General features: G+C 61.6%; 1 protein-coding gene across 1 annotated transcript; it reads right to left on the minus strand.

The window, feature by feature from the left end:
* FAM163B (family with sequence similarity 163 member B) lies at nt 1–27,157 on the minus strand. The gene is made up of 3 exons (XM_072959022.1): nt 27,086–27,157; nt 2,621–2,736; nt 1–1,907 (listed from the first exon to the last, which is right to left on the minus strand). The coding sequence occupies exons 2-3, from the start codon at nt 2,711–2,713 to the stop codon at nt 1,506–1,508; spliced, it is 495 nt and encodes a 164-aa protein (XP_072815123.1). The 5' UTR covers nt 2,714–2,736; nt 27,086–27,157; the 3' UTR covers nt 1–1,505.

A 27,157-nucleotide genomic window follows, 5' to 3' on the forward strand; every position in this document is an offset into this window, starting at 1 on the left:
AGACTCATGGGGTCTGACAAAGGGAGGGGAAGCTTGGGGATGAATCCCATTAGCGAGTCCAAACTGAGGCAGGAGAAAGGAAGAAGAGGGGGAAAAAATTGAGACTGCTAAAAATAGTAAGTCTCCCTCACTCCGCTCACGCCCGAGTCTCAGCTCAGTGGCACTTTCAAGAAAGAGCTGGAAGGCGGTCAGGGCTGCTCACGGATTAGGGACAGCCGCTTGCCCTAAAAGCTTATCTTTCAGGGGGTGTCTTAGCTGGGAGCTTGTCCGTCTTCCTGGGCAGACGTGGGGCTGCCTCACCGGGGTGGGGGGCTCCATGGCCAGGCCCAAAGGCAGAGGAAGCCCAGGAGGGCACAGGGGGCTCTGGGTGCCATGCTGCAGAGACAGGAAAGGGCACCTCGGTGGGGGGCTGCACTCCCCATGGCAGGTGCCCCTGGGTTTGGAGCATTTCTCTGGCCGGATGGAGGGACCCCCGAGCCCTGCTAGGAGCGTGGTGGACGGTGGGCTCAGCTGAGGTCTTCACGTGGAGGTGGAGGGGGGAAGGGGCGGCCTGAGGCCTTGCTCCCAGGTCCTCCTGGGAGCAACCAGGCAGGTAGGAGAGCTTGGGTCTGTCACCCTGGGGACCAGAGCAGAAGGGCTCCCAGAGGCTGAGGCCCAGGGGTGCGACGGCCCACCCCAGGTCTCGCGGGGAGCTCGGGGGCCTTTCAGCCCCTGGCCCGGGGCTCTGTGTGCCTGACCACATCAGGGCTGAGGACTGGTCACTCCTGTGTGTTTTAGGGTGGTCACTCCTGAAGCAGGGGGTCAGCCCACGGCCTCCTCTTAACCTCTTTTTTCACCAGTTGGGGCTGCACATTCCCAAAGGACCAGCCGCCTGGAAACTCTCTAGGGGGACCTGCCGGGAGGCCAGCTCAACCAGTGTTTTGGCTGCCTGGCACCTGAAGCCGGGGTGTGTGTGGGAGGGGCTGGGGGAGGGGGCACAGAGGCTCCGATCTGGGATCGAACACCCGGTCCCTGATGGCCAGGCAAGGCTTGTGCTGCAGGGCCCTAGCGTCATGGCTGCCATCCCTTCCTTGAACAGGTAGGTAGACCGAGGCCTCGAGAGGGAGTGATGTGGCCAGGCCGTGCCGCCAGATGGCCAAGTTCCTGGGGCTGAGACCGAGGCCACCCTCCACTGCCCCTTTACTGAATGGCGGCATTGGCGCCAGGAGCCTGGCGTCTACGCTGCAGAGCCCTACCTCGCTCTGCAGCCTCTCACCTGGATGCTGCCGCTCACCTGTGCTTGCATCACACCTGCCTCCCTTCCAGACCAGGCCCCGGGCGGCCACGCTAGCATTCACCAGACCTTATCCCTGCTGAGAGCCCCCGGGCTCCCCAACAGGGCCCCCGCGATGATGGGGATGCAAGGAAAGCTGGGCCAAGCCCCGGTCCAGGCCGCCTGGGGCCAGGCTGATGTGCCGTCGAGACCCCACCATGGTCTCAGGACCTGTCGGCGGCTGGGGGCGCTCTCAGACGTCGGTGCTGATGCTACGGCTCCGGGAGAAGGCCTCCCGCATGGCCGAGAGGCGGTTGGGGTTGAGGGCCTGCAGGGCCCCGAAGCTCCCGGGCTGCAGCTCCACGTCCTCCTGGCTGAGGCTCCGGTAGGCGACGCGCTCCCCGCCGTTGCGCACGCCCTCGTCCTCAGGCTCCTGCAGGAGGAAGGTGGGCGGCTCGTAGTGGGAGCAGCTGCGGCAGAGGGCGCGGGCCTGCGGGGACTTCTGGCTGAAGGAGGTGGAGGCGGCCGGGTAGAGCGCCGGCCCGTTGGTCAGCACGAGGTTGCGGTTGGAGTGCAGCGGGGGCAGGTGCGAGTGCACGGCAAAGTCCGGCTCCTCCTCGTCCTCCTCCGACTCGTCCTTCTTGCAGCAGTAGTACTGCGGGCAGAGGGCCGGTGATCCTCAGCTCCCCACCCACTCACCCTCACCGCGCGCGGCACCCAGAGGGGGCCCGGCGCACCCAGCTCGGACCCCGTGTCCTTCTAACCACCCCGTCCTGGAGCTTGCTCAGGCTGGGCACCCCGGATTCCTGGGGTCCCTAGATGAGGGATTCTCTCATTTCATCCCACAGCTCCTGGAAGCAGGTGCGACTAACAGCTCCATTTTGCAGGCCAGGAAACTGAGGCTCGGGGCTCAGGCAGCCTGGAAGCGGCAGAGCTGGGATGCCAGCCCAGGCAGTCTGGCCACCGCCTGGTTCACGGGCCCCGGGCTGGGCTGCCTTGCCCTGCCCATGCGGCTTCCCCTTCTCTGTCAGGAAGACATGGGGGCCTAGGACAGCCCTAGAGCGTGGCTGGGGCAGGGGTGCACAGGCGGTGGAGCAGACAGCCCACGTGCTCACCCTGCCCCCGCTGGGCAGCTGTGTGCCACTGGCTCAGCCCTTCGCCCTCGCTCAGCCCCAGGGGCCTCACCTCCCAGGGTGTTTGGGAAGCTGCCATCCCTGAGCCCCCCAGGTGGAATCTGGGCTGCTGCGCACCTTCTTCAAGACCCGGCTCTTCCCGCTTCCTGGGCCGCGGCCCCCACTGGGCGCTCCCTCCCTTTGCAGGGCTCCCTGCTTCTTGGCTTCCCTCCCGCCCCTCCCAGGGCCCAGGTACCTGGAGCCGGCAGTAGCACAGAACCGCGACGATGCAGAGAAGAATCACAGTCGCCAAGATGCCCCCGGTGATGACCACCGTCCCGGCTGTCATCCGCCCCCTTCTCCATCAACAGCCTGCAACACACACCACCGGCCTCACGGCATCATTACCTCAGCCCAGAGAGAAGCTGCTCTCGTTTAGGAAGTCGAAGGAACACCCCAAAAGGGAAAACAAAATACCCCAGGGCACGCGTGTGGGAGGCAGGGGCTGGGCCTGAGGGTGGGCAGGAGACCCCCAGCTGGTTCGGCGAGCTCACGCTCTGTAAAATTCACCCAGGTGCCGCCAGGCTGAACCTACGGGTTTGCAACCTGCTTTTCCGCCTAACAAGATGGTCCTTATTTATCCTTATCATTCAATTTTCTTCCGCAACATAATTTCAAACCACCTTCCATTTTATAACATAACCGATCCCTTTTCTCTTAAAATGTTAAATTGCCAGTAAAAGACACACCACATGACGTTTGCCATCTTCACCATTTTTTAAGTGTATGATTCAGTGGTGTTAAGTGTATCCACATTGTTTGCAACCGATTTCCAGAACTGTTTCATCACTCAAGACTGAAAACCAACTTCTTTTTGATAGGCTGTTTACATGAAAAAAAAAAACTTACGCCAACATTTTAATAAATGCTTTTGTAGCTCAACACTGGATCCACTTGGGTTGCAGGGCCGACTTCAATGACGTTTCCCGGATCGATTCTGAGAAGCGGGATTTCTAGGCCTAAGGATGTGGCCTTCGTAAACTTCTGTGGAAAATGCTGAACAGACACGAGGTAGAGAAAGTGAACCCTGCTGTCGCCGGCGGTGCTCTTGTGAGATTTCCATCCGCCTGTCCGGGTGCCGATGTAACAGTTCTTAGAATAAAAGCACCCTGGCTTGTAGCATCTGCTGGTGTTCGCAGTGGAAATACTTCACTGTGGCCCATTTCAAGCTGCCAAGGTTCAGTGACTGGCTTGGTGGATCCCTGGATGGTTCATGACCACCGCTCACACCAGTGCTTGCTGGTTCCAGCACACCTTTCCCCAATCTCCCCTTCCCCCCATTTTTTTTTTTTTGCAGGGGAATAGCATGGTGGGGGCGATTGAGTTCCTGAAAGGAAACCCCAAGGCACATCATTTTACTCATAAATATTTCAGTGCAAAATCTGACAGGTGAAGACCTTTAAAAAAAAACCCCATCAATCATCTCCAAAATGTCTTTTTACAGCTGATTTGTTCGAATCAGCATCCAGCTGTGCTCAGCGCCTTTGCCTGCAGAAGAGTTCAGTTCCCCTCGTGCGCCCCACTTCCCTGCCCCATGTTGTTTACAGAAGAAGCTGGGTCATTTACTTTGCAGAATTCTCCGCAAACTCGAACTGGCTGCACCTCTGGCAGCATTTCACGTCCTCCTCTGTCATGGTTTTGTCGTCGACCCTGCCTTCCTCTCACATCACTCTCAGGGCCCCAAGACGGCCGTCCCTCTGGCCCTGATGTTGACATTAACCAGGGGCTCAGCGGCTGGCAGCCCCACTCTCCCACGTGGAGTCCCCCGTCGGCCCCCACCTTGCCCTTCCGGCAGCCAGCGGGAGTCTTTGCCTAGATCTGCTATTTCATTACGGGTCACAAATGGTGACTTTTCAAATGCAGTCATTTCTCCTGCATGGATGAGCTCGGTTCTTCTCCAGAGAACTTTCCCTGTCACCTCTGTGGGGACAGCAACAGGCAGTCGCAGCAGAGGGGCACAGATGCTCAGCTCTCAGTGTTGTCAGTTCTCAGAACCAGCTGGCACCTCCAGAGGTCTGTGGCTGTTTTACAACAGCACCGTGCCCTCACTGGTTTCCACGTACCTGGTGTGTCTCGGTCCACCACTGTCATTACTCTTTTTGATGTTCGCAAGTGATCCCGCTGGGAACGCAGGGTGGCAGTTCCCTCTAAGCCGACTTGCGCATCATTTTGATGGGACCCCAGCAATCCTTGACACGTGTTGCTTTCAGGCACAAGCTATCCCGGCTCACCTGGCTGCAGTCCTGGGACCTGCCGTCCCCCTGGGCCCCCCGCTCTCCTGGTGGGAAGTGAGTTGTGGAGGACACTGTCTGGGCACCAGGGGTCTGGCTGCTCTCGGGTTTCCATTGGTTCCAGGCATTTTCAGTGACCAGAGCTAAGAAAGACTTAAATTTTTTTTTTAAGGAAGAGAACAATGGACATGAGGTCATACTGATAGTTCCACTTAAAATTCGAGATGAAAGGGTTTTTACTTGTTAAAATGTGAGGTCTCTGTGACTTCTGCAGGGAAAATTTTGTTTCCTAATGACATACACTTCATTACCTGTTTGCTCTCCCCACTGTGCGTAACCACCGTCCTTGCTGGGCGTTTACGGAGTGGAATTAGGTGCGGATCTGTTACTCTTTCTTTCTCATCGCCTTAGGGACACCTAGTAAAAAGCCGGTTTCAGAGTCACCTGAAATAATTCTCGGCGCCGTTTCCTTCCACCGCCTGGGCGCTCAGCTTCGTTTACTCCAGTTGGCTTTTACTTTCCCTTTTGGGCACCGCTATGCTCTTCATTGTAACACACGTGATTATCCTGTGCGTAACTTGTTTGATTGCACTCACTTCACTGTGCTTCAGAGACACAATGTTTTTACAAATTGAAGGTTTGAGGCAACCCTGAGTTGAGCAAGTCTGTCGGTGCCCTTCTTCTAACAAATGGTATTCTTTTTATTTTTGGTTATTTTATTTTCTAAATTATTTTAAAATTTTACTTTCTTTTTAAAAAAACCGATTCAACTTTGCTTTTTAACCGTAGAAAACATTTGGTTCCAAAGTCAAAGGCGTAAAGCCAGGTGCCCACGGAGAGGCCTCGCTCCCATGTCTGCCTCCCCGCCGCGCCGCCCGGAGAGAGCGGTGTCACCTAGTTCTGGGTCATCCTTCCCCTGCTGCTTCCTAAAAATGTAGGCAAACGTGCATTTAGAGTGTCATGCTGTCTACACCTTCCCTTTCCCCTGAGGCGTCCAGCCCCAGGCAGCCCACGTGTCCCTCGAGGCGCGGTGGCCCCGGCGCTGGCCGGCCCCCCTCACGCCGGGCGCGGGGACCCGCGGGCCGGTGTCAGCATCACTTCCCACTTCTTGCGGTTGCAGGAATATGCAGCGAAGGGCTTTGTGGTGTGCACGTTTCTAAAGGTTTTGATAAACCTTGCCAAAGACTTGCTGGAATTTGGGCCGAGTTTTCCTCTTCCAGGAATGTGTGGGAATAACTGACAGACGGGGCTTTTGTGTGGAGACTCAGGGTCTGGGCGGTCGGAGGGCGGGAGTGAGGGAGCTGAGCCCCGCATGGTGAGCTTGGAGGCTCACTGGGTCCCCACAGGCTCCTCTGTGGGGTCAAGCGGCCTGGGAGAGAGCGTGGCCGCAGAGGGACACCGGGGACGCCGGTCTGCAGATGGAGGAGGACACGGACGGGTGCTGACAAGAGGGTCTGGCCCAGGCAGTGCTGTGGGGCAGAGGCAAAGCGGGGGTGGGGACCCAGATCCGGAGCAGACAGACAGAGGGACAGAAAGGTAGATCCAGACAGGCCCAAAGCGACGAGACGATGAGACAGACTCACAGACAGCTCCAGACTCAGACAGACGGAGGTGCAGACAGGCAGCTCCAGACAGCTGGACCAGCAGGGTCCGGTCAGGAGGACACAGCGCAGGCCACACAGACGCGCAGGAGCCCCAGGGACCCCTGCATTCCTGGGCGCCCTGCCGGGCAGCTCCCACCTTCCTCGGCCCCCAGGGTGGCTGGGGCCAGCTGGCCCGCCCGCCCTGCGAGGGGGTAGGGAGATCAGGGCCGGTTCCAGGGAGCTGGGGGTGCAGGGGAGGCGGCCGGCGGGGGACGCTGGGCAGGGGCCAGGCCTGCTGTCCAGTTGCATTTCACGCTCTTCGCTGAGGTGAGACAAAAGCAAAGCCAGCAGCTGCCGGCGGAGAGCGGCCCGGCTCCCCCTGCGCGCCCCCCGCCCCAGGCGCAGGGGTGCTGCAGCTCGTCTCTGCCCGACCCGGCGCAGCCAGAGCGCGGGCAGCAGAGCGGAGCCCTGCAGCCTCCCCTCGTCTTCCCAGTGGCCGTGGGAGGGCGGGGCCGGCGCTGGGACCAGAAATTTGCTGGGGAGGAGACTGAAGCTCAGAGGAGAACGGAGTCACTCCCCGTTACCCAGCTGAAGCCCGGCTCCCCATCAGGGCCACTGGTCCACGTGTGCCATTCCAGCTAATGGGCCCATCGCAGCCAAAAGTCACGTGCAGCTCACTGCCCGCCCAGGGGCTCCGGGGTCCCCCGGGCCCAGAGGCTTTCAGCGGCCCCACCGTCCCGTCCAGCAAACTTGTCAGTTAGGCCCCCTCAGATCCCACACTAGCCCCATGGGGCATGGCCCTCACCTTGAAAGGTGAGCCAGCTGAGGCTAGGGGAGGGTACTTCCCACATCCCAGCATGGCAGCTCCGGGGTCGGCAGGAGCCAGGTCTGCTGTGGCCGTCATAGGCCTCCTGGGGTGTCCGCAACCCCGAGGCGGGGCCCCACGCCCCCAGGGTGCGAGGTCCAGTCTCCCACAGCGTCTTTGTGGACGCACGGCACGGCAGCAGGCACAGCCACGCAACGACAGGTTTGGGGTGCCTACCCAGGCCGGCCCCCCTCTCGGTGCCCTGCCCCCTGAGCCGCTGGCCCAGAGCCCCCTTCAGCACCACTACCTCCCCGCCCCCAACCACAGCCTGCTGGGCTCAGGGTGGACAGGCCCCCAGCTGGACTGGCCCTCCCCTCTCCCAGGAAGTGCGCCTGGGACCTGGACACTGGCCAGTCCCTGTTGTTCCCTTGACCTTGGGGACAGACATATCCCTGTGTGAGGAGCCCGTCCAGGGCGGGAAGAGAGGAAGGACACAGGCACCCAGAGAAAGCCAGGCTGGGGTCCCAATTCCCCCGTCGAGATCCACAGTGCCTCTTTCAGCAGATACAACCCCTTGTGTGCGCTTCTGCTATGTGCACCCAAAAAAGATCACTGTGGTCCTCCTTCATCGATGAGGGAGCTCACCGAGCTCAGGAACGGTCAAGGAGGCAGTGCTGGGATGAAGCCCAGGGCCCCCCGCCCCCAGCATCCCGGCTGGACCCCTGAAAGCCAGCGTAGCTCTGCCCTTGGTTGATCGCAAGAACAGGGCTTCAGACACCCCCATTTCTCTGTGCCTCAGCTCCCTCCTCTGTGAAGTGGGGGAACACTGAGGCTCCACCAGGCGGCAGGTGTGCTGCGCTCGGATTTCTATTGTTTCCCTCGGGGGCTAAACCCTTCATCAGGCCCCGAGGGCGAGGCCACAGAGCCTGCCTCTCAGTCTGAGGCACAGATGGCCCCGTGCTCTGCGGGCTCTGGGTGGGGGCCCTCCAGCGCAGGCGGCCTGGAGGCGTGATGGGAAGGGTGCCGGCACAGGCCAGGCGCCCAGGGCTGTCAGCAGCCACGGCTCTGACGCCCGTGCCCTATCCAGCTGGAGCGTCTCAGCCGCGCTCTGCAGATAGATGTGTGCCGAGGGGCAGTGACGCCCGCGCCGGGCATGGGTCCCGGGGCCAGCCCCGGCCAGCAGACGCGCACACCGTGGGTGGCTTGCTTGTGCCCTAGCCTGACAGCAGTCCTTGGTTAACTCTGAACAGCCCCTGAAAGTGCCATGGCCTCCCTCACCCCTGCCCCCCAGCCACCCCCGGGATCCCCTTCCCTCTGCCTCTCCAGGGCTTACCCTGCCGTCAGTGCCTAGAACACGCCTTCTCTTCCAAGAAGCCTTCCTGGACTTTCTTTAATGCACCTCACAGGAGCTTGCAGTGCCAGGGCTGGGAAGGACTATGACCCACCCCTCTGTTTGGTGGGTGGGGTCGGGGAAGGCTGAGGCCAGCACAGGGGTGGGGAGTGGGGCGGAGGCGGGGGAACATTCGTAACCTCACTCAGCAAGTTAGTGGAAGAACAGTAGCCAGAGATCCCTTTCCCCAGGTCCCACAGCTTGCTGTGCTCGCTGAGCTGTCACCTTCCAGACCTCTTCCCTGTGCCCGAGGTGACCAGCGTGAGGGGCCCTTGTGCTGCCCAGGAGGCAGGCTGGTGGGACAGTGTCCTGCCATTCACCCGCTGGTAAGCCTGGGCGTGGGCCACTGTCTGGGCCTCAATTTCTCTATCTGTAATCTGGGCATGGGACGACTTAGAAAGCCAGTTCCTGCCAGCTCTGGACTTGAAGGGTCTTGGTTTGTTGTCTTTAACCAGCCCTGCCTGTTTGGGGTCTGGATGACTGAGAGGCATGACAGAGTCTCAGAATCATGAACGTGAAAAAGGCCAGCTGCTGGTCCGAGCGCTGGACCAGGATGGCTTCCCCCGGAGGGGGCAGAGATGGGGGAGGGCCGCTGACACTTCGATTTGCCTGGGAGCTCAGCAGGAAACCCGTCTGACCAAGCGTCCCCTGGACACGCGTGTCCTGGGAATGGCTGCGCTGAGTGCCCTAGAGACCATGGAGGGCTTTGGGGTTTGGGCGGGTGGTATGGCATTGAGGGAACCACGGGGGGCTTCCTGGAGGAGGAAGCTTCCGAGCCGTCCTGGCAGGATGGCCATTTGATGGGCTGGGCTGGGCTGTGAGAGGGAGGAGAGGGCTGTGGGCAGAGGGATAGCACAGGCAAAGGCAAGGAGCCAGAGCAGTGCCAGCAGGCCCAGGGGCAGCCTAGGGGAGGCCGCCTGCCGCGGCCCCTCCTCCAGCTCTCCCTGAAGTCCCCGCGCTGCCAGCCAAGACCATTTGGCCGGGATTGCGCGGAATTGTTAATCTGCCCCCCGGGACCATAAACGGTTTTAAAGCTTTATAAACGGCTCTGCTTCCCTGTCCCACCCCCGGGTTTTACAGAGACAGGCTGTGAGGTGGGGCCCCTCTGTGCACCCCCACCCCAGAGTCTGCAGAGAGGGGCTGGGCAGGCAATAGCCCCCTTCTGATGGCGCTGCATCTCCGGGGGAGCCGCCGCTTCGAGCTCCAGTTGTCCCCCCGCCTCCACAGCGTGAAGACCGAGTGGGGTGGGTCTGGGTCGGGGAGCAGGAAACACCTGGCAGCAGAGCCAGACGCCGGCCCTCCACCTGCCTGCTCCAGCGGAGCCCCTCCCCTGGCGGAAGACCCCAGCACGGCTGCCATGTGGACCGCATGTCCTGCACCTAGGCTCAGACTCCCCTGCTTCCCCTGCTTCCCCCGCTCCACCCCACCCCTCCCTGCCTTGAAGACGGAGGATGGAGCCTCCTCGGTCTGTTCACCTTGTGCCCCCACCCCAGGGCTCTCCTGGTGCAGGGTGCATGGTGATGCTGCATGAGGCTCCTGTCCGCAGTGCTCACCTGAGACGCCCGGTGCTCCTTTCAGGAGCCAAGGAGAAGCCCAGCCCTGCACCCTCTGCGCTGGCTGGGCCTCCAGCTCACCCAGTCCGGTGACTTCTAGATCCGCCAGACACCAGAACCCAGAGCACATGCAGACCCCCAGGCCTGAGTGGGGCCCCGGGCTCTCCTTGCTTCACAAGCACCCTTCCCACTAGGTGACGACGGAGGTGGTTTTCCAGGTGGAGAAACTGAGGCTGGGGGAGGAGAGGGCAGAGCAGGGCTGGGGCCCAGGTTTGCTGCCTCCCCGCCAGGCCCGTCCCCACCCTGGTGTCTCGTCAAGGGCTTACGGAGAGCCAGACGCTTTTCCTCCACAAACATCTGTCTGGTTACCAGAGAGCTCCTGCTACCTGGGAGCCCAAGGGCCCCGTCGCCCTCGAGCGGGAGCGGCCCGGAGTTCCTGTCTAGACCTCCTCCACATTTGGTCCTAATTTCACGCTCCGCAGGCTCCCAGATTCCTGAGTTTGGTAACAAACAGACGGGGAGCTGCTCAGCAGTGCTGCGGCTGGTCTCCGAGATATTGTCCAGAGCCTGGCTGGGGGTGGGGTGGTGGCGGCGGGGACCTGGGGCCTGGAGAGGCAGTTCCCAAAGGCACCTGGACTGTGCCTCCCCCAGGCTCCACCCCCACCCAGCTCAGCTCAGCCCTGGAGCACTCGGGCCCCGTGAGCCGGGCCTGCGCCCACCTTGAGCCCCAGGGCCGAGGCCGGACGACGCCCGCGGTAGAGGGCTGGGTGCTGCCGGGGTGGGCGGGGCTGGGGCACTGGTGCTCAGGAAACGCTGTGGACGTCCTGGGCTCCTTGAGGGACCCTAGCATGACCACAGGGGCCGTGCCATTTTGCCAGCTGTTTCTGGGGTTCACAGACTCCCAGAAGCTCTCCCCATATCCCCGCTGAAGGCCCCTCGGGGTCAGCAGTGGGAGAGCAGGGCCCTGCCTGGGGCTCACGGCTCTGCTCCCGCCGCCCAGCTGCACGCACAGAGAGGGCGCTGCCCGTGGACGAATGGCCTGTGGGGGGTCCTCTCCCAGCTAGCTGGGCTGGAGCAGAGCTATGGAGTGGGGTGGGGAGGGGGGCTGGGGGTGTGATGCGGGCTCTGGGCCTCAGTTCAGCACAGTCAGGGCTAATGAGAGCCACACTGGCCACAGGACCACAGCACAGGGAGGACCTGCTGTGTTGATCTCATCTCACCCCAGGACTCCCCCCGGGACACGCTCACACTCCCAGGCTTTGTGAAAACAGGGCTCGGACGCATCTCTCAGCATGATTACCCAACTCACGCTTTCTAGGGGTAAACTGAGGCTGGAGGACTGGGTCAACCCACCAAGCAAGCGGAAGACCCAGTCGGCTGGACACCCTGGCTTTGCGGCCTTGCCCGGCCCACTGTGGATGCACTGAAGCTGAGGAAGGGACGCCAAGGCTCTGTGGCCTGGGAGGAGAGGATCCAGGCAGACCTCAGGGCCTGGTGACTGGGAGGCCCTGGGCCGTGGCCAGGAAACTGGGGGGAGCAGGGGTTTGCCCCATCTGGGCTGGCCAGTGGGCTCAGCTTCTCCGCTGCCTGGAGAGAGAGGGGGCCCCCAGTTGGCAGGGTCCCCAAGCAGTCACCGTCCCCAAACTCGGGAACCTCAGGTGGTGCAGGGAGCAGCAGGAGGCGCCCCTCTTGGCCTCCATCAGGGAGTTGTGCTGATGCTGCCCTGGTCCCCTGGTCGCCTGGAGCAGCGAGCGGCGCCCGGGGGCCTGGGTTATCTGAGGGCAAGGCCCAGCCCAGGGGTCGCTTGTGAGGCTGGCCTTCAGAACCCGCTCCAAAGGTAAATGAAATTAAAGTTGTAGCCACTGCGGTCTGTGCTGGAGCCCCTCCCGCTGTTCACTGTCCCGCTCGCTCAGAGGAGTGGAAACTCGGGGTGCACTGAGGTCAAACAAGGCTGGACCTGCCAGCTCTGTGGGGCCAGGTCTGGTGGTACAGAGGGCTTTGAGTACGCCGCTGCCCCCTGGCTGTGCCCCCCAGAGAAGGAGCCTTGTCCAGGGTCACCCCAACATCCGCCACCAAGCAAGGGCTGGGAAGAGGCCAGCAACCCTGAACCGCCTCCCTGGGCCCCAAGGTGGTGATGGGAGGAGGCCGAGCCACCCAGCTCTGGACGGTGAGCTCAGCAAGGTCCGGCCCCGGGGCCCCAGCAGCCCCCAGGCCTCTCCTGTTCCGTCTCCTTGGGGTCTGAAATCGTGGGCGTGGCTCCGGAGAAGCTCACAGTTCCCATCCGTCTCCCCGGAAAGCCCTCCAACTGCTGACGCCGGTGACCCCCACACAGCAGGGAAACCTGCCCTTCAGCGCAGGGGCTGCTGGGCGCCCCCAGGGCCTGGGGTTCCGGCCCTGCCCTCCTGCCCCACTGGGGCTCCTTGAGCCTAGGTCTGGACAGGTCACTGCCTCCCTCCAGCAGCCTGGGTGGCCCCCCAGTGCCTCATGACAGCAGTAAGCACGTCGTCCTGCCCGAGCACCTCCTCTGTGCCAGGCAGGGCACAGCACCCTTCACAGCATCTGTAACCCCTGGTGGAGTCTGACAGCGTGAGCATGACTCCACTTTACCAACCAGGAAACAGCCAGAGCAGACGCTAGTCCCACGGTTAGTGGAGCAGGGGGTGAAGTTGGGTGCGCCATCTAAAGTCAGTGTCTTTTTTCCCTCCTCCTGCCCCAGCCCAGCTTGCCTACCGCTGCTGGGGTCAGGGGTGCGCGAGCCTCCTCCCCATCAGACTGTAAGCCCCCTGAAGGCAGGAACCCGGCGCCATGTCTGCGGTCCTCCGGCCACCAGGGATCCGTACAGCACAAGGACACTGGCGGCTCCAAAATAAGGCCCATCTGAGCTGAGCTGGGGTCCCTTTGGCAAGCCCACGCTGAAGGGGCCCTGGACGCGGGAAGGGGAGGGACGAGGTCCTGCCTCCGCGGCCCCAGTGCTGGGGCCTGGCCAGCGTGGGTGGGGTCCCAGGCAGGGGAAAGGCAGATGGGGTGCACCATTCGGGAACTTTCTGGGGCTGCAGTGGTCCAACCAACCCACAAGCAGCGAGTCAGGGAGCAGGACGGGAGGGTGGGGCTAAGACGCCGGGGGAGCCCCAGCTCGGCTGCGGACGCTATGGCTTCTCTCCCTTAAAATCACGGGGGCAGGAGCTGGGTTTGCAAAACCCCTTAACGTTTTTCCCTTTTTCTCTTCAACGTCTGATTTCAGGAACTGGGCGCAGCCCCCGGTACCAGCTTGGGGCCTGGCAGGCCCACAGGAGGGGCTCCAGGCTGGGTTTGCTGGGACCTTCGGGGCACCGTTCGTTAAGCACGTACCACGCACGACCAGGAGGCCAGCACCCTCCCTGTGTCTCACTTCACCTGCACAGGCGCTCCCAGCACAGGCGGGGAACAGGCAGGGCGAGGGAGGGCGGCCAGGTCTGGCGGGCGGGAGGAAGGCAGGCAGTGGGGACCCGACTCCAGGCCTCTGCCCAGCACCGCGGCTCTGCCTGCAGCTCCACACACCCCGATGTCATTTAGTAAAATCCTGAATCAGCCAGACCAGGGGGCAAACAGAGGCTCAGAGGCTTGGCAGGGACATGCCAGACCCGGGTGATTCCAGGCCCACCCGCCAGTGCAGGCTGGGCTCCCAACCCCTGGGCCACACAGCAACCCGAGCACGGGAGAGCAGGCTTTCAGGGTCGGCTGTGACCGTGGGTCCATGGTGGGTGGGCCTGCCTGCCGGGGGTCCTGTGTTCCCAGAGGGCCAACCACTGCCCAGTTGGACGGGATGAGTGACGAGTGCCCCCCTGCCCATCGCTCCGGCATCCAGGTGGGTCAGCCCCTCCCACGTACCCAGCAGGCTCCCACCACCCTGCTGCCGAGCCGGCATCCGGCCGCCGCCTGCCCGGCCGCCGCCTGCCAGTTCTTTCGACACGTCTGCTGTCTGTTACATGCTGGTGCTGACCCCAACTTTCAAGGGCTCCTCCATCTGTGAGGGGCTCCTGGTGTCAAAAGGCCAACAGAGCAGCATCGTTTCCTGGGTCGGGGAGACCCCCAGGCCTACCCTTAGGGAGTGCGTCGAGGGCAGTAACCGCGGCTGCGACAACGCTGCAGCACCGACAGTTCACCCTGCCCTGCTCCTGGCTGGCCTCCCTGCTGGAGCCTGGGCCGGTGCCAGCCCCCCAGGGGCCTCCACCGAGGTGGAGATCCTCACCTGGGTCGCAGCAGCTTCCCCTGGGGGCTCTGGCAGCTGGGGTTTCCCTGGACGTTTCTGCTCAGAGGTCCAGGTGGGCTGAGAAGGCCCATTTCACAAGTTCCCAGGGGCTGCTGATGGTGCCAGGCTAGGGACCACGCTTGGAGAACTCTCCTAAAGCGTGGGCCCCCAAAGCAAGTCTGGACCAGCAGTGGTTCCCAGCTGGCCCTGAATAAACACCCCACCCCCAGGACTGAGACAGTGACCCAGGCCCTGGGACCTGAAGGTTGAGAAGCAATGACGAGAAAGCATCTGTAGAGGAAACAGCACGTGCAAAGGCCCGGAGGCACAGAGTGAGGTGGGCTCAGGAGCCGGAGCACACGAGCAGAAGAGGAGGGGGCGCAGGGGGAGGTCAGCAGAGACCTGGCCGCGCAGCCGGCTCCGTCCCTGCCTGACCCAGCCTTCAGGGAGCCTGGTCCTCACGTGCCAGCCTGCTGCAGCTCGGGGCCCCCTTCTCCCTGAAATGCCTCCTGCATCTGGATCTGCATCCAGCCCCCTGGGGAGCTGGCGAAGCAGCTCTGACCACGTGCCGGGGGGATGCTGGTGCTACAGGCCAGCGAGGCATGCAGGCCCTCAGTGCCCGGATGTCACTGTCACCCAGAACTCCTCCTCCTTCAGGGTCCTGCCTTCCCGGCCTCCTTTGCGGGCTTCTCTGCAAATCCCAGCCTCTACAGGTCCAGAGCCCTGGGGTCTAGGCCTTACACTGCCGTTCCTGTACCAGCCCCCTCCTGAGGTGATCCTACCCAGCTTCACACACCCTCCTACAGCTTCCAGACTGGTAGCTCAAGCCTGGGCCTCGCCCTGCATCATGACTGCTGGCAGCCTCACCCCTGAATGTCCGGGGGGGGCATCTTAACACTGGCGTACAGGAAACCCAGCTCCCAGTTCCCCTCCTGCAACCCTCCCATCCCAGGAAATGGCAGCCCCACCCTTCCAGCAGCTCAGACCCCAAACCCCTCAGTCCTCTGGGCTCCCTGCCTTGTTCTTGCTCCACACCCGATCTGTCAGCAAATCCTCAAATGCCACCCAGAGCCTGACCCCTTCCCATGCCTCCGTGCCTCCCGCCTCGTCGGGCCCTCCCCTCATGCCTGGGTTGCTGACTGAGCCCCCAGCTCCAGCCCCAGCCACCTGCTCTCCACGTGGCAGCCAGAGTGATGCCCCACACGGACGGCTAGAGCTCTCAGTCCTCCTCCTGAAACATCCCGGTGGTCCTGCGTCACTCAACATAAAACACGCCATCACTGGTGTGTCCACAGGCCCCAGCAGACGCACCCAGCCCCTCTCGGACCACATCTCCTGCCTCTGTCTCCTGTTCGGTTGTTTTAGCCGCCTTGGCCTCGCTGTGTCTGACGCGCCAGGCCCCCTGCTGCCTCAGGGCCTTTGCACGTGCTATTCTCGCTGCCTGGGATGCACTTCTCTCACATGGCTGTGTAGCACCTGCCCTCATTCCATGCAGGTCTCTGCTCAAATATCTCCTTCTCAGAGACCCTCAGAGACCCTCAGAGACCCATCCACCCAAATACCACGGCCCCACCCCCACCACCAATGCCCTTCACCCGGCTGGGTGCATGCTTTCAGTGGTATCCCTTCACACATTGTGCATTTATTTCCTGTTATCTCTTCTCCCTGGAACTTGAGTCACGAGGACGGGGGCTCGGCCTGCTCTGCTCCCTGCTCTGCCCTGGTGCCCAGAACAGTGTCTGTGGCCCATAGTAGGCACGGAGTAACTCTCAGTGGAGTGATGGGTGAAGACATGAGTCCAGAAGGAGGGCAGAAACTGGGTCCGTTCTGCTTTTGGTTGCTGGGCGGGTAGGTGGGCGTGGAGGCAGGGTGGGAGGGGCCATCCAGAGGCTGTTGTAGGCGTCCGGTAAGAGGAGAGAGTGGGGCTGGAGGGGTGGGGGTGACTTTTTTTAATGCTGTAAAATATTTCTTTAATAAAAATAAATTTATAATCTATACAGGGAGCAATAGCAGGACTGCGGAGGTAGGATGAAGGGTGGGGACAGGAGGGGTCCTGCGCAACGCCGGACTCCCTCCATCTCCCTGGGAAGTCTCTTCACTCCTCGGGTTGCTCGCTGACAGAACAGGGGGACGCTGGGCCTCCCCTCAGCACTCGGATCACTAACCCCCATCGTGAGGAGCAGCACCAGCGCGACGGTCCCGGCCACGGCGCAGGGGCCCGAGGCACCGAGGTACCCGGGACGAGGGTCAGTGAAGCAGTGCTTGTCCGGGCACTGACATCAGGGGATGAAGGACCACCCTCACGAAATGGACCAGGAGTGGGGAGGGCCCAGGACTGTCCCAGCGTCCCGCATGACGACAGTCCCCAGGCTGCCATATAGGGAACCCAGGTGGGGCCTGCTGGTCCCCCTGCACTGGGGAGAGAGAGCTGAGGGTCCAAGGACACGGGGTGGCCAGAGTCCGCAGGGCAGGGTCCTGCAGAGAGGGAGCTGCACAGAGAGATCTCTGCAGAGGGTCCCCGTGAGTGGGCGGCTGAGCGCGGGTAAGCTCACGAGTGAGTGCCACTCCCTGAGGTCGGAGGAAGAACCATTTGAAAAGGTCCTAGGGAGCAATATTTGAAGCTCACGTGGGTTCAGGAAAAGTCCCTGCTCCTGTCAGAGGGGAAGACTTCACCATTCCGGGGCCCTGGGCAGGGCGCTCACACGGGCGTGGACTCGCCTCCCAGAGCAAAACAGCTAAGACTGAAAGAGACTGTTTCCAAGTAACAACCGCGACCCAGAGCGCAGCTCACAAGTGCGGACGGGGTCTGCCTCCCGCACGGCAGAGTCCCCAGGGCCCGGCACCCGCGGAAACACGCGTGGCACGCCAAGAGTCAAACCCCACCCACGATGAGGAGAAACATCGGCGGGCGCGAACCCAGCAGTGGCACAGGTGAAGGGTTAGCAGACCAGGATGTTAAAACAGTTACTGTAGCTGTCAAGACCCAGGGGAAAACTGGACACATGAAGCAGCAACACAGAAGGGGTTAAAAAGAATGAAACCAAATTTCTAGAGAATGAAACAAGCCACAGTGTCTACGACGCAAACTACGCGGGACGGGGTTAACGCCAGACTCAGCCTGGCAGGAGGAGGCGCACGTGAACTCAGGGACAGCAGCGGAAGCTGCCCGGGGTGAACACGGGGAGAAAAAGGGCAGAGCGTGCGTGAGAGAAAGTCTGGGGACTCAGGCGCGTGCCTGTGGGGAACCAAGACGAGCGAGAAGCCGACCCCGGGCCAGAAACGACGGCAGCTGGGAGACGGCAGGCAGCACCCTGAAAGCCCTGAAGGGAGCCGGCCACGCGGGAGCGCGCCGCCCAGCAAAGGCTCCTGCTGCCATTAGGGGGGGACAAGGGACATGGTCAGTGCCGGCTCCTCTCCGCGGCTGTGCGGTCCTGGAGGCCGGGCCGCACCCCCCCTCGCCCGGGGACGCCGCTTGGACCTACTTTGGGGGGTTATTTTCTCACTCGGTTTGGGCCCCTGGTCGCCCGTCCGAGCGGCGGGCTGGGAAGCCATGTGAGGAGTTCTCTGCTGGGGGGGGGCTGGGCAGAATCTGGTTTGTTCTGGGGAGGCCCAGGTTGAGGGGCAGTGGCCCTTTAGGGACTGTCCCCACGAGGACCCCAACTGCTTGGCCTCAGGCCCCGCTAAGTGAGCATGGGGGGCAGGGAGTTTGAGGCATGCTCTGCACGACAACCCTGTGCCCTGCAGTCGCCTCGCTGACCCCCTGGGAGGGTGACAGCACCAGGGAAATTTGCATCATGCTTTTAAAGACAACAAATCAAAGACTACACAAATGTGAGCTGTTCACAAGGCCGCAGGCAGCTCCCACCACTGCAGCTGCACGCTGCGTGCAGGGGGCGAGGAGCCGGGGCTCCCTTCACCCGGCACACTGGGGCCCTCACGCAGCCAGGCCCCCAGATGCTGGACCGGGGGGCGGGGGGGCGGCGACAAAGCCGCTGCCTCCCCCTGCTCGGCCAGCACTCGCGTCAGGGAGCAGCCTGGGGTAAGGAGGGCGGGCATCTGCGTCCTCGCCTGGGGGGAGCCGCGGGCCGGGGCCAGGACCACACAGGCCGCGGCGGTCAGGGAACGGCAGCCTCGTGTCCGCGCCGACGCCCGGCACACCGGGCACTGCGGAGAGTCCTGCCCTCCCCGGGGACGGCCCGGAGCAGACGGAGGGCAGGGCCAGCCCCTCCTGCTGAGTGCAGGCAGTGCCACCCTCGCCCGGGAGCTGCAGGTGCAACTGTGTGTGTGTATGTGTGCGTGTTTGTCTGTGTGTCTGTATGACTGTGTACATGTGTGTATCTGTGTAACTGTACATGTGTATATATGTGGGTCTGTGTGTGCATATGTGTGTATGCACGTGTGTCTGTGTATATGTGACTGTGTGTGTGTCTGTGTGTGTGCGGTGCTAACAGTCAGTAAGAGCAGATGGAGCAGGGACAAAGATGAGCCAAGCCACCTGGCTGTTCTGAAGAGACTGGCTGGACGGCCCAGCACTGGGGGCAGAGGCGTGCTACCTCCGCCCACCTGGGCACACCCTGTAAGTTCAGATGCCCCAGGTGACCTGGCACCTACCGGGGAACCGCTCTGGGCCCCCGCCCTGTCTGAGATCAGTGCAGCCCATTTAAAGCAGGCCCAGCTCCCGCTCTGTGGCTTCAGGGAGGGTCTCTAGTGGGGCAGGGGAAGGAGGAAGGTGGGGACACGGGGCGAAAGGGTGGGCAGGCAACCAGGGAACCCGTGGAGCTGGCAGGAGGGGTGGACCCAAGGTGGTGGAACTGGGGGCTCCCAGCATCCAAGCACACCTATCCTGGAGTCTCAGAAAATCAGGGCCTCGGGGCAACGGCTGCCTACAACCGGAGGCCCCACATCTTTTTCTCTGAGATTCAGAAGGGACTTCGCATGCTACATGGCTTAATCACCTGTCCAACGAACAGAAAAGGAATTTTTTTTCCTTCTTGGAATCACAGTTCATCCAAGGTGGTCCAGCTGAGCAGTCGGCTCTCCAACTCTCCCCAGGGGACGGAGGAGGGCGGGACCTCCTGTGACTCCTGGCCAAATCCCAAGCTTTTCACTGCTCCCTGGGGGCACCCCAAGTCCAAGCCAGGAGGACCCCTGAGGAGGGGCCCCCTGCATGTGCCCCATCTTCCTGGGGGCAGAGGCCTCTGCGGGCAGCAGGCAGCCTTGGTCCGGTCCTCACCCCTCATCCACTCACTCCCCTCTTCGATCCGACAGTTTACGGCGCTGGGGGCCGCTGGGCCTGCAGGCCTCGAGGCTGTAAGCTCACGACAGCCGTCCTCCCACGCCTGCAGCCCCGGCCACTGCAGCCGACCCAGCAACCCCCTTATAAACTCCTGTGGGCAACTCAGCCACCCTGGGCCGTCCTCATGGCTCAGGCTGCAGCCAAGACCCTGCCCGAAGCAATCTGTTTTCATCAATTTTCCTTTTTAAAAAAATCGGGCTCAGCCATTTTTAAGTGAACGTAGGCGTGTTGTTGAAAAGGCCCGTCTTACAGATTAAGTGATTTTTTTTTTTTCCAAAACCAGTGGTTGTCAATGAAGAATGCAGCATTAATCCCCGAGGCCTCGCCGAGAGCAGAAGCCCGATCAAGTGAGGCCACCAGCCCCAGAACCACCCTCTGACGGTGACGTCCCTGGGCTGGAGGACTGCGGACGGGGCAGGGAACAGACCCTGCTGCCGCCGGGGCCCCTTGGCTCTGGCCCCGCCCCTGCCCTGCTGGCTGGCTTCCCGTCTCTGGAACACTTTGAGCCCCTTCTTCCCTGAACAGGTTTGGCACATTTGGAAGGGAGACCCTTATGGGAAAAGAGACGCTGTTTGTGGCTCGGATGGTGGAATGTCAGTCCAGGAAGGCCGGGCAGAGGCCACCGCCCCGCAGACGAGGTTGGCCCTCAGAACAGCACAAAAACACCCAGCAGTCGGACAGAGATCTACAAGCGTCCCTGCCCGGCTGCCAGCCCCGGGCCCGGTCTGGGCTCGGGGGGAGCCAGGCTGCCAGGTGCCATCCTCGATGGGCCGCAGGGCTGCACGCAGAGGGAGGCCGCTGGGGAGGGTCTGACCTCTTGGGGAGGAGGCGCGAGGTCAGGGACGCCTCCCTGCAGGGCTGACATGAAAGCCAGGACCTGCACAGGCAGGGAGGCGAGGCGGCAGGAGGACCTCCCGGGATGAAGGGTCTCGAGTCTTCCAGAGTGAGGGAGATAGGAAAGTAACGAGGCTGGGGGCGTTGGCAAGGTCTGTTCCCTGCAGGCCACCCTGGACCGTGCGGGGGTCTGGGACCTATCCTCAGTGGGGACGGGTTTTCAGCACGGACCCCAGCCGCACGCAACAACACATGAAACCCGAGGCCCAGCACAGGTGCCATTTCACAGCCCCGCCACCCACCAGGCCCAGAGAGCCCAGAATCTAGCACCGGGTGCCACTCGCCGTGTTCCTACAGGGTGCGTGGGGTCTCACGGGGAGATGATGAGTCCTCACCGAGAGGTACTGCCATCCCTGTTCGTGTGGACCGGCAAACTAGCGCACGGGGAAGTTTCATCACGCGCCTACGGCCACCAGCTGGGGGGAGCCGGTGCTGTGGGTTGAGCTGAGCTGCTGGGTCCTAACCCTTGTGCCTGCTCTGAGCATCCTGCTGAATCTGCAGCCCTGCCGGCCCCCCCGTCCAGCCCCCCCGACGCCCTCCTCCTCGCCCTCCCCTCAGGTCTCACCGCACCGACGCGGATGGGCCCAGGGAGAAAAGGGCAGATGGCCCAAAACAAGACACGGCCCAACGGTGGTAAAAACAACCACGAAAGTGATCATTCAAGACACTGTGTCGTGAAACAAAAAATTTTTTTTTTGGAAATAGAAATCTGTTTAGCAATTAGAGGGAACACTCGTGTGGGAAGTTGCATGAAGGTAAAATTAAAGTCGACTCTATTTTTAATTTTGTAAATGGGTTCGTACGGAGCCAGGAGCCTTCTGCATCATGAGTGTTTTAACCAAACAAACCTTAAACACAGGTAAACACCAGAAGCGTGCACACCGCCGAAAGAGAGGCTGCTCTCCGTCGGGTGAAGTATGACTTTATCCTCTGCCCTCCTTCAAACCGGAATCGGATCATCGCACTTGGGATCAGCCCTCCTCAGAGCCGTTGCTGGTTCTGCAATATGTCAAGGGGAGACCCCGACAAGAAAGACACGCGGTTCCTGGCCCTAAACGGGGGTCCTTCTCTAAGCCAGAGGCTCTGCTGGGCTCTGGGAGCAGTGGCTGGTGGGGTGGGAGGTTCTCCACGTAGAGAAAGGATGTCTGAATCAGGTACTTGCCTCTGAGTCGGAAAAAAGAGCATGTTTATCTGGTCTTAGGAAAGTCCCTGAGTGGATGGAGCAAAGGTGCATCTGCCCAAGCCGAGTGGAAGAATTTTGGAAAACGGTGTAAACGAGACATTTCAGACTGCACAGTGAGGCCCTGGACGGTGTTACAGACAGACGAAGGACGCTTCCCAGGCTGCCTCCCCTGCATGCAGACGCGGTCCCCGAGGCCCCCACCGCAGCCCCGGGCTTTCCTGCCTCCTATCTCCCTTGGCAAAATAATGTGAGCTCACACTAGGGGGACGCGTTGGCAGGAGCTCCGACCCCCTCTGGCGCGGCTGGGCCGTGGGGCAGGGCGGGGGCTCTGCGGTGGGCCCCTCCTTGGTCTGTAGCAAAACCCCCTCTGCCCAGGGAGCGAGTGAGGGCGAGAGCCTTTTTAAGCCTGGCAGGGAGACCAGAGGGTGAGAGCGGGGGCCACACCTGGGGAAACCACTCAATCACAGCACAGATTTGAGTGCTGAAAGCCACTGTGACCACCGGGATGTGGCCTGGCTGGTTCCCTCCCACCCTCACAGGGAGCGGGGAGCTGGGAAGGGTCAGGGCATCTCCAGTGGGACACCAATTATCAGCCAGAGTCAATGGACTGGTGTTCCCGCATCCCTGCGAGGGCAGAAACGCCCCATCTCTCCACCACGCCTGCTCCTCCGGGCTCCAAACTCACTCATCCTTCAGGGCTTAGCTCAACTTCCACCTCCAGGAAGCCCTCCCTGATTGCTCCAGCCCACTGGGTACCTTCTTCTGAATCTGGGACCCCTGCCGCCTCACACCCAGGCTACCGTCCACTGGAAACTGCCCCTGCCCTGCGATCTCATTCTATTCACAAGTGCGTGCCCCCCCGTATCCCCCTACCCCAGGCCAGGAGATCCTTCCCTGTGGGGATCACGCTGTTGAACAAGTCTGTAAAAACTACACAACACAGACGAAAACCCGGATGACCTATGAACCTGTTTACTAACACGGGTTCAGGCCAATCAGTGGGAGAATGGGGGCTGGCGTGGAAGGATGCTCCAGGGTGGCTGAGGAAGGGACAGGGGAGGAAGACCCGCGGAAGAGCGCTCGGTGGCGCCCGGTGATGCCTGCGGCAAGTGACTGACAGCTAAGCACCGGGGCCACAGCCCGAAACTGGGGCTTTTCCTTTGTGACAAACAGAGCTGGAAGGGCTTGACTTTCTTCTACAGCAAGCATGCATTTACTTCATTTTACCAAACCCTTTACCAGAGATCAAAATTAATGCATGTTCATTAAGAACGTGGGGCGCATCAAGGAGACAAGGTCCCCGATGACAGCTCCCGGCATGCAGGGCCCCTCTCTGTTCCGGTCCAGGCTACGTTTTCTGGAGCAGTGTGTCTCAGACTTCACTGAGCACAAGAATTACCTAGGGAGCTTTGAAAGCAGGGCTGGAGGGGGCCTGAGAATCTGAATTCCCAGCAGGCTCCCAGCCTGGGAGCACCCCGAGGGGCCACCTTTGCCACTGCTGTGGCAGGCAGACACTGTGGACCTGACTGGGAAAAATCAAGATGCAGGTGGCGGTCAGGGAGCCAGTGTGGTCCCAGTGTGGGGTTTACCTGCTTGGCAGGGCAGCCCCGAGGCCAGCCTGTGGCTGAGCCAGGACGTGAGCACTGGTGGGGGCTGCCCCGGGGTAGACCTGGCCCGGAAAAGAGGTTTATGCTAGGGCTCAGCAGTGCGTGGACTCCCCTCCTCCATCAGCTGGAACACCCTACGACATAGAAGTTATTGCTGTCATGTTATGAATGAAGAACCTAAGGCCCAGAGACACTCAGTAACTTCACCAAAGACACACAGCTTGGATACAAATATAGCTCTGGTCAGCCCCAGGGGCTGTGCTCTTATTCACCCGGCCACCCTGCCAACCTGTCCTCAGCAGCCAAGGGAGGCAGCAGATGAGGCTGCAGCTCTGGAGCCTGGCTTGTTCTGGGGCCGCTGCTCAGGCCCTTGACCAGCCTCCACCTGGGTCTCCCGGCTGGTCCAGCCTGTGCACACCTCTACAACCTGGTAAAGCTGAGCCCGGTATCTTCCCGCTTTCTGGCCCAGGCCTCCATCATTTCCCCCCTGGCCGGATGAGCGGCCCCCTCCCAAACCTCCCTCCCTCCAGCCTCACCCTCTCCAAGGCACCCTCCACCCTGCAGCTGGAGAGCGTTCTCTAAAGGCCAGATCCAGCAGCGGTCCTCCGGGCTCTCAACACCTGCCGTTCCCGTGGGCCTGGGAGAGAGCCCGCCTGCCGAGCTGGGCTTACAGCGTTGCCTAATCTGACCCCCAACCCACTCCCCATTTCCAAGGCCCTAGCTCTTGCACCAGGATTGTTTACTTAATCTTCCAGGGAAGAAGGGGCCGCAGACTCCATTTTCCAGCCTAGGAGCCGAAAGCCCAGGTTCCCACAGCCAGGAAACAGCAACTTCAGGCTTGGAACCCAAGACTCAGTCTGAATTCGAGGCTCTTGCCACAGCCCACTCCCCACCTAGGACAAGTTGGTCCACCTGCCCCGGTTCCCTCTTGCAGTGGCCTCCATCCTCAGGAAGCCCCCGGCAAGGGGGCTGGGCCAAGGCCTGGGGGAGGTTCCCCAGCTTGAGCCTATTCAGGGAGGGGACCTAAGTCCAAAGGGAACAAAGAGCTTTGCAAAGAGAAATGAGCGCACCCCGTACCCAGGAGCCTCTCTGCTCAACAGTGGACGGAGAGGAGCTGGCAAATGCCGAAGATGCTGGGCTTGTCAAATTCCCTCTGGAGCAAACCCAAAAGGACTGACACCGCAAGGAAAGCCAGCGCCGTGAAGAGCAGCAGAGCCTGGCTGAGCAGCTGAGCAGCTGGGCTACTGTGGCCTCGGTGGGGCAGACCTGGAGCAGACGCTGGGCGCCCAGGCTGGCGGCCGGGATCCCCAGCTGGCCCCCACAGCCAGTGGGGAAGGTGCGAGCACCCCGTTCTTGCACATAAGGAGGCTGACTGACTTGCCCAGGGTAGCCTGGAACCCGCTCTCTCTGCCGCACGAATGGCCTTCTTGCTGATGCACAGACTCGGACTTTGGAGAGTGGGGCGGGGCTGGGAGCTGCGCGGAGGACGGGACAGGGCCGGCTGCCGCTCTGCCTTGCCTCCCGCCCAGCGAGCCTAGAGTCAGGTGCAATTTACTGAGATGTGATAAATCTCTCCCGCAGCTCCGCCTGCCCCCTCGCTCCTCCTGAGCGCGGTAATTACTCCTCGCGGATCCCGCTGCCATCACTCCCTGGAGCCGGCCCACATGGCAGGAGTCCAGAGGCCTCTCTGCGGGAGTGGGTCCCGGTGCTGGGCAGCCTCCGGGCTGGCTGGACTAGGGGGCTCACCCAGGACCAGCACCAGGAGTCAGCGACTTAGAAGCAGCCCCAAATGTGCTGGACTGGGGTGCTCCCTTGAGTGGGGAGTGGGACTGGTGGCACTGGGCGCTTGAGCTCAGGTCCACCCTGAGATTTCAAAACCCCTCTGAACTGCCCCAATACTGTGGCTTCTCTCAGGCCTACCCCCTCCACTCAGGGCTTAGATGAACAAGCTGCAATGGCCCACTGGGGACCTCACATGATCTGCCCCATCATGTCACATATGGGAAACTGAGGTCTGGAGAGGGAGAGTGACTTGGCCAAGGTCACCCAGAAAGGTGGACAGGTCTGGGCAGATAATTCTTGGCTCCTCCAGCTCTGCCTACCTTTCCCCCAAGTGCCTTTATCCACGTTTGACAATCGTGCTGGTGTAAGCAATGTGTGTCTGAGGGCTCAAAGTCTCAGAGGCTGGGGTGGGGGCTTTGGGGTCCCCACTGGAAAGGCAGGGGTGAAGAAGCCGCCTCTTTTCTGTGCGTCAGTGCCCAGGGCAGAGCAGCAGCTCACTCCAGAAAGGGCAGCAAGTGTCCCTGGAGCCCCCACCTGCATGCATCCTGGGGCCACTGAGGCTGGGACAGCCTGTGGGTCCTTCTCAGACCCAAATCCTTCCGGAGGCCATTTCCAAGCTTTCCAAGTGCATCCGGACCAGTCAGCCCCACTGGAAACACAGCTGATGGGGAAATGGGAAGTCGGCAGGATCTGGGCACAAGGGTCAGCCTGTCTGTCCTTTTCACCTTGTTATACATGCAGGTGCTTAACAGACCACTGCCAAGTAAAAGAATGAATGGAGAGAGCCCCACATTGCGGGGGCTCCAGCGTCAGGAGTGAGATGGATTTTTCACAAGTTCCCAGCACACAAGCTCTTTAGAAAGCCTGTAGTCAGTGCACACAGGATTAAACAACCTCTCCCCCAGCACAGGTGCTTGGCTCACCTGCTTAGGTTAGAAGAGCCATGGTCACCTAGACTCCATCCTCAATGCCTTTGGAAGAGGGGGAAGGTGGGAAGATGGGCATGTGTGTCTTTCCTGGCAAACTTGAACTTTTAGGGGTTGGAAATTCTCATTGTTCCTGGAAGCACCCCCCTCCCCAAAAGCCTGGCCTGGCCTGGGTGGAGCAGGACACTGCAGGAAGGCTGGCGGGGTGTCCCCTCCGGCTTTCCTGAGCCAGCTTCCTGGGGAATGTGCAAGGGGGCATGCTGGGGCTATGGCCTCCAGGACACCCCCTTATCCTCGGAGAAGGGTCAGTGAACTTGACCCTTGAGAGTCTAGTCTCAGAGCCGCCGGGGGCTGCACACTGGTGGGATTACTTGTGTCCACGAGGCCCTGGGCCTTGGGAGTCCAGGACACCGAGTGGGGTGAGATGGCACAGCTGGGAGAGTGGACAGGAAATCTCTCCTGGATTTTTGGTGTTCGTAGTCTTTTCATCCCAGACTGGGAAAACCCAAATGTCAGTTGGATGCTCCCCTTCCCCCACTTAAGCCGAGATTTCAAATAAAGGTGAGCGTGAGGGGGGTGGCAGTGACAGGCTGGCACATCTGAGGCCAGCTCTACCACTTACTGGCTGTGTGACCTTGGGCACGTGACTAAACTTCCCTGAGCCTCGGTTTCCTCGTGGGTCGGATGGCACCAGTGCCCCCTTTCTCATGGGTTCTGGGTGGACTGAACAGATGATAACGCAGCGGCCAGCATGCTGTCTTCCAGAAGGCAAATCTCAGTGAATGGAAGGTCTCAGCCCCTGGCAGCAGAGAGCACGGGGACCAGGCTCCTCTTGGAAACTTTCCTGCTCCAATACCCCCATCCCCAGGCCAGGAGGGGGACAAGGTGTCCCCAGGCACAGTGTCGCTGCCCCTGCCTCTCCCTTGGGCCCTTGCTGCCCACCTCGGTCTCTGTCCACAGCTTCCTCAGCAGGGGCGCACTCTGAGGGCGGCTAAGATGGGACGGGTGTCGCCGGCCCGGCAGCTGCGTGGGGCACGGAACCGGCGCAGGGCAGCCGGAGCAGGCTGCAGTGGGCGCTCTAGGTGAGGTGGGTGCGCAGGCGAGGTGGGCACTGAGCCAGGGCTTCCCCGTCTGCGTCCTCTGCCCCCACGCCCCGTGACCCGCGCGCCCGCTCGGCCCTTACCTTGAACCATGGGAACCGCGCGGCCCCGGCCGGCCGAGGACTTGGGCGCACGTGACGGGGCGGTCCGGCGTC

The sequence above is a fragment of the Vicugna pacos genome, chromosome 4, assembly GCF_048564905.1.
Source record: "Vicugna pacos chromosome 4, VicPac4, whole genome shotgun sequence".
NCBI lineage: Eukaryota > Metazoa > Chordata > Mammalia > Artiodactyla > Camelidae > Vicugna > Vicugna pacos.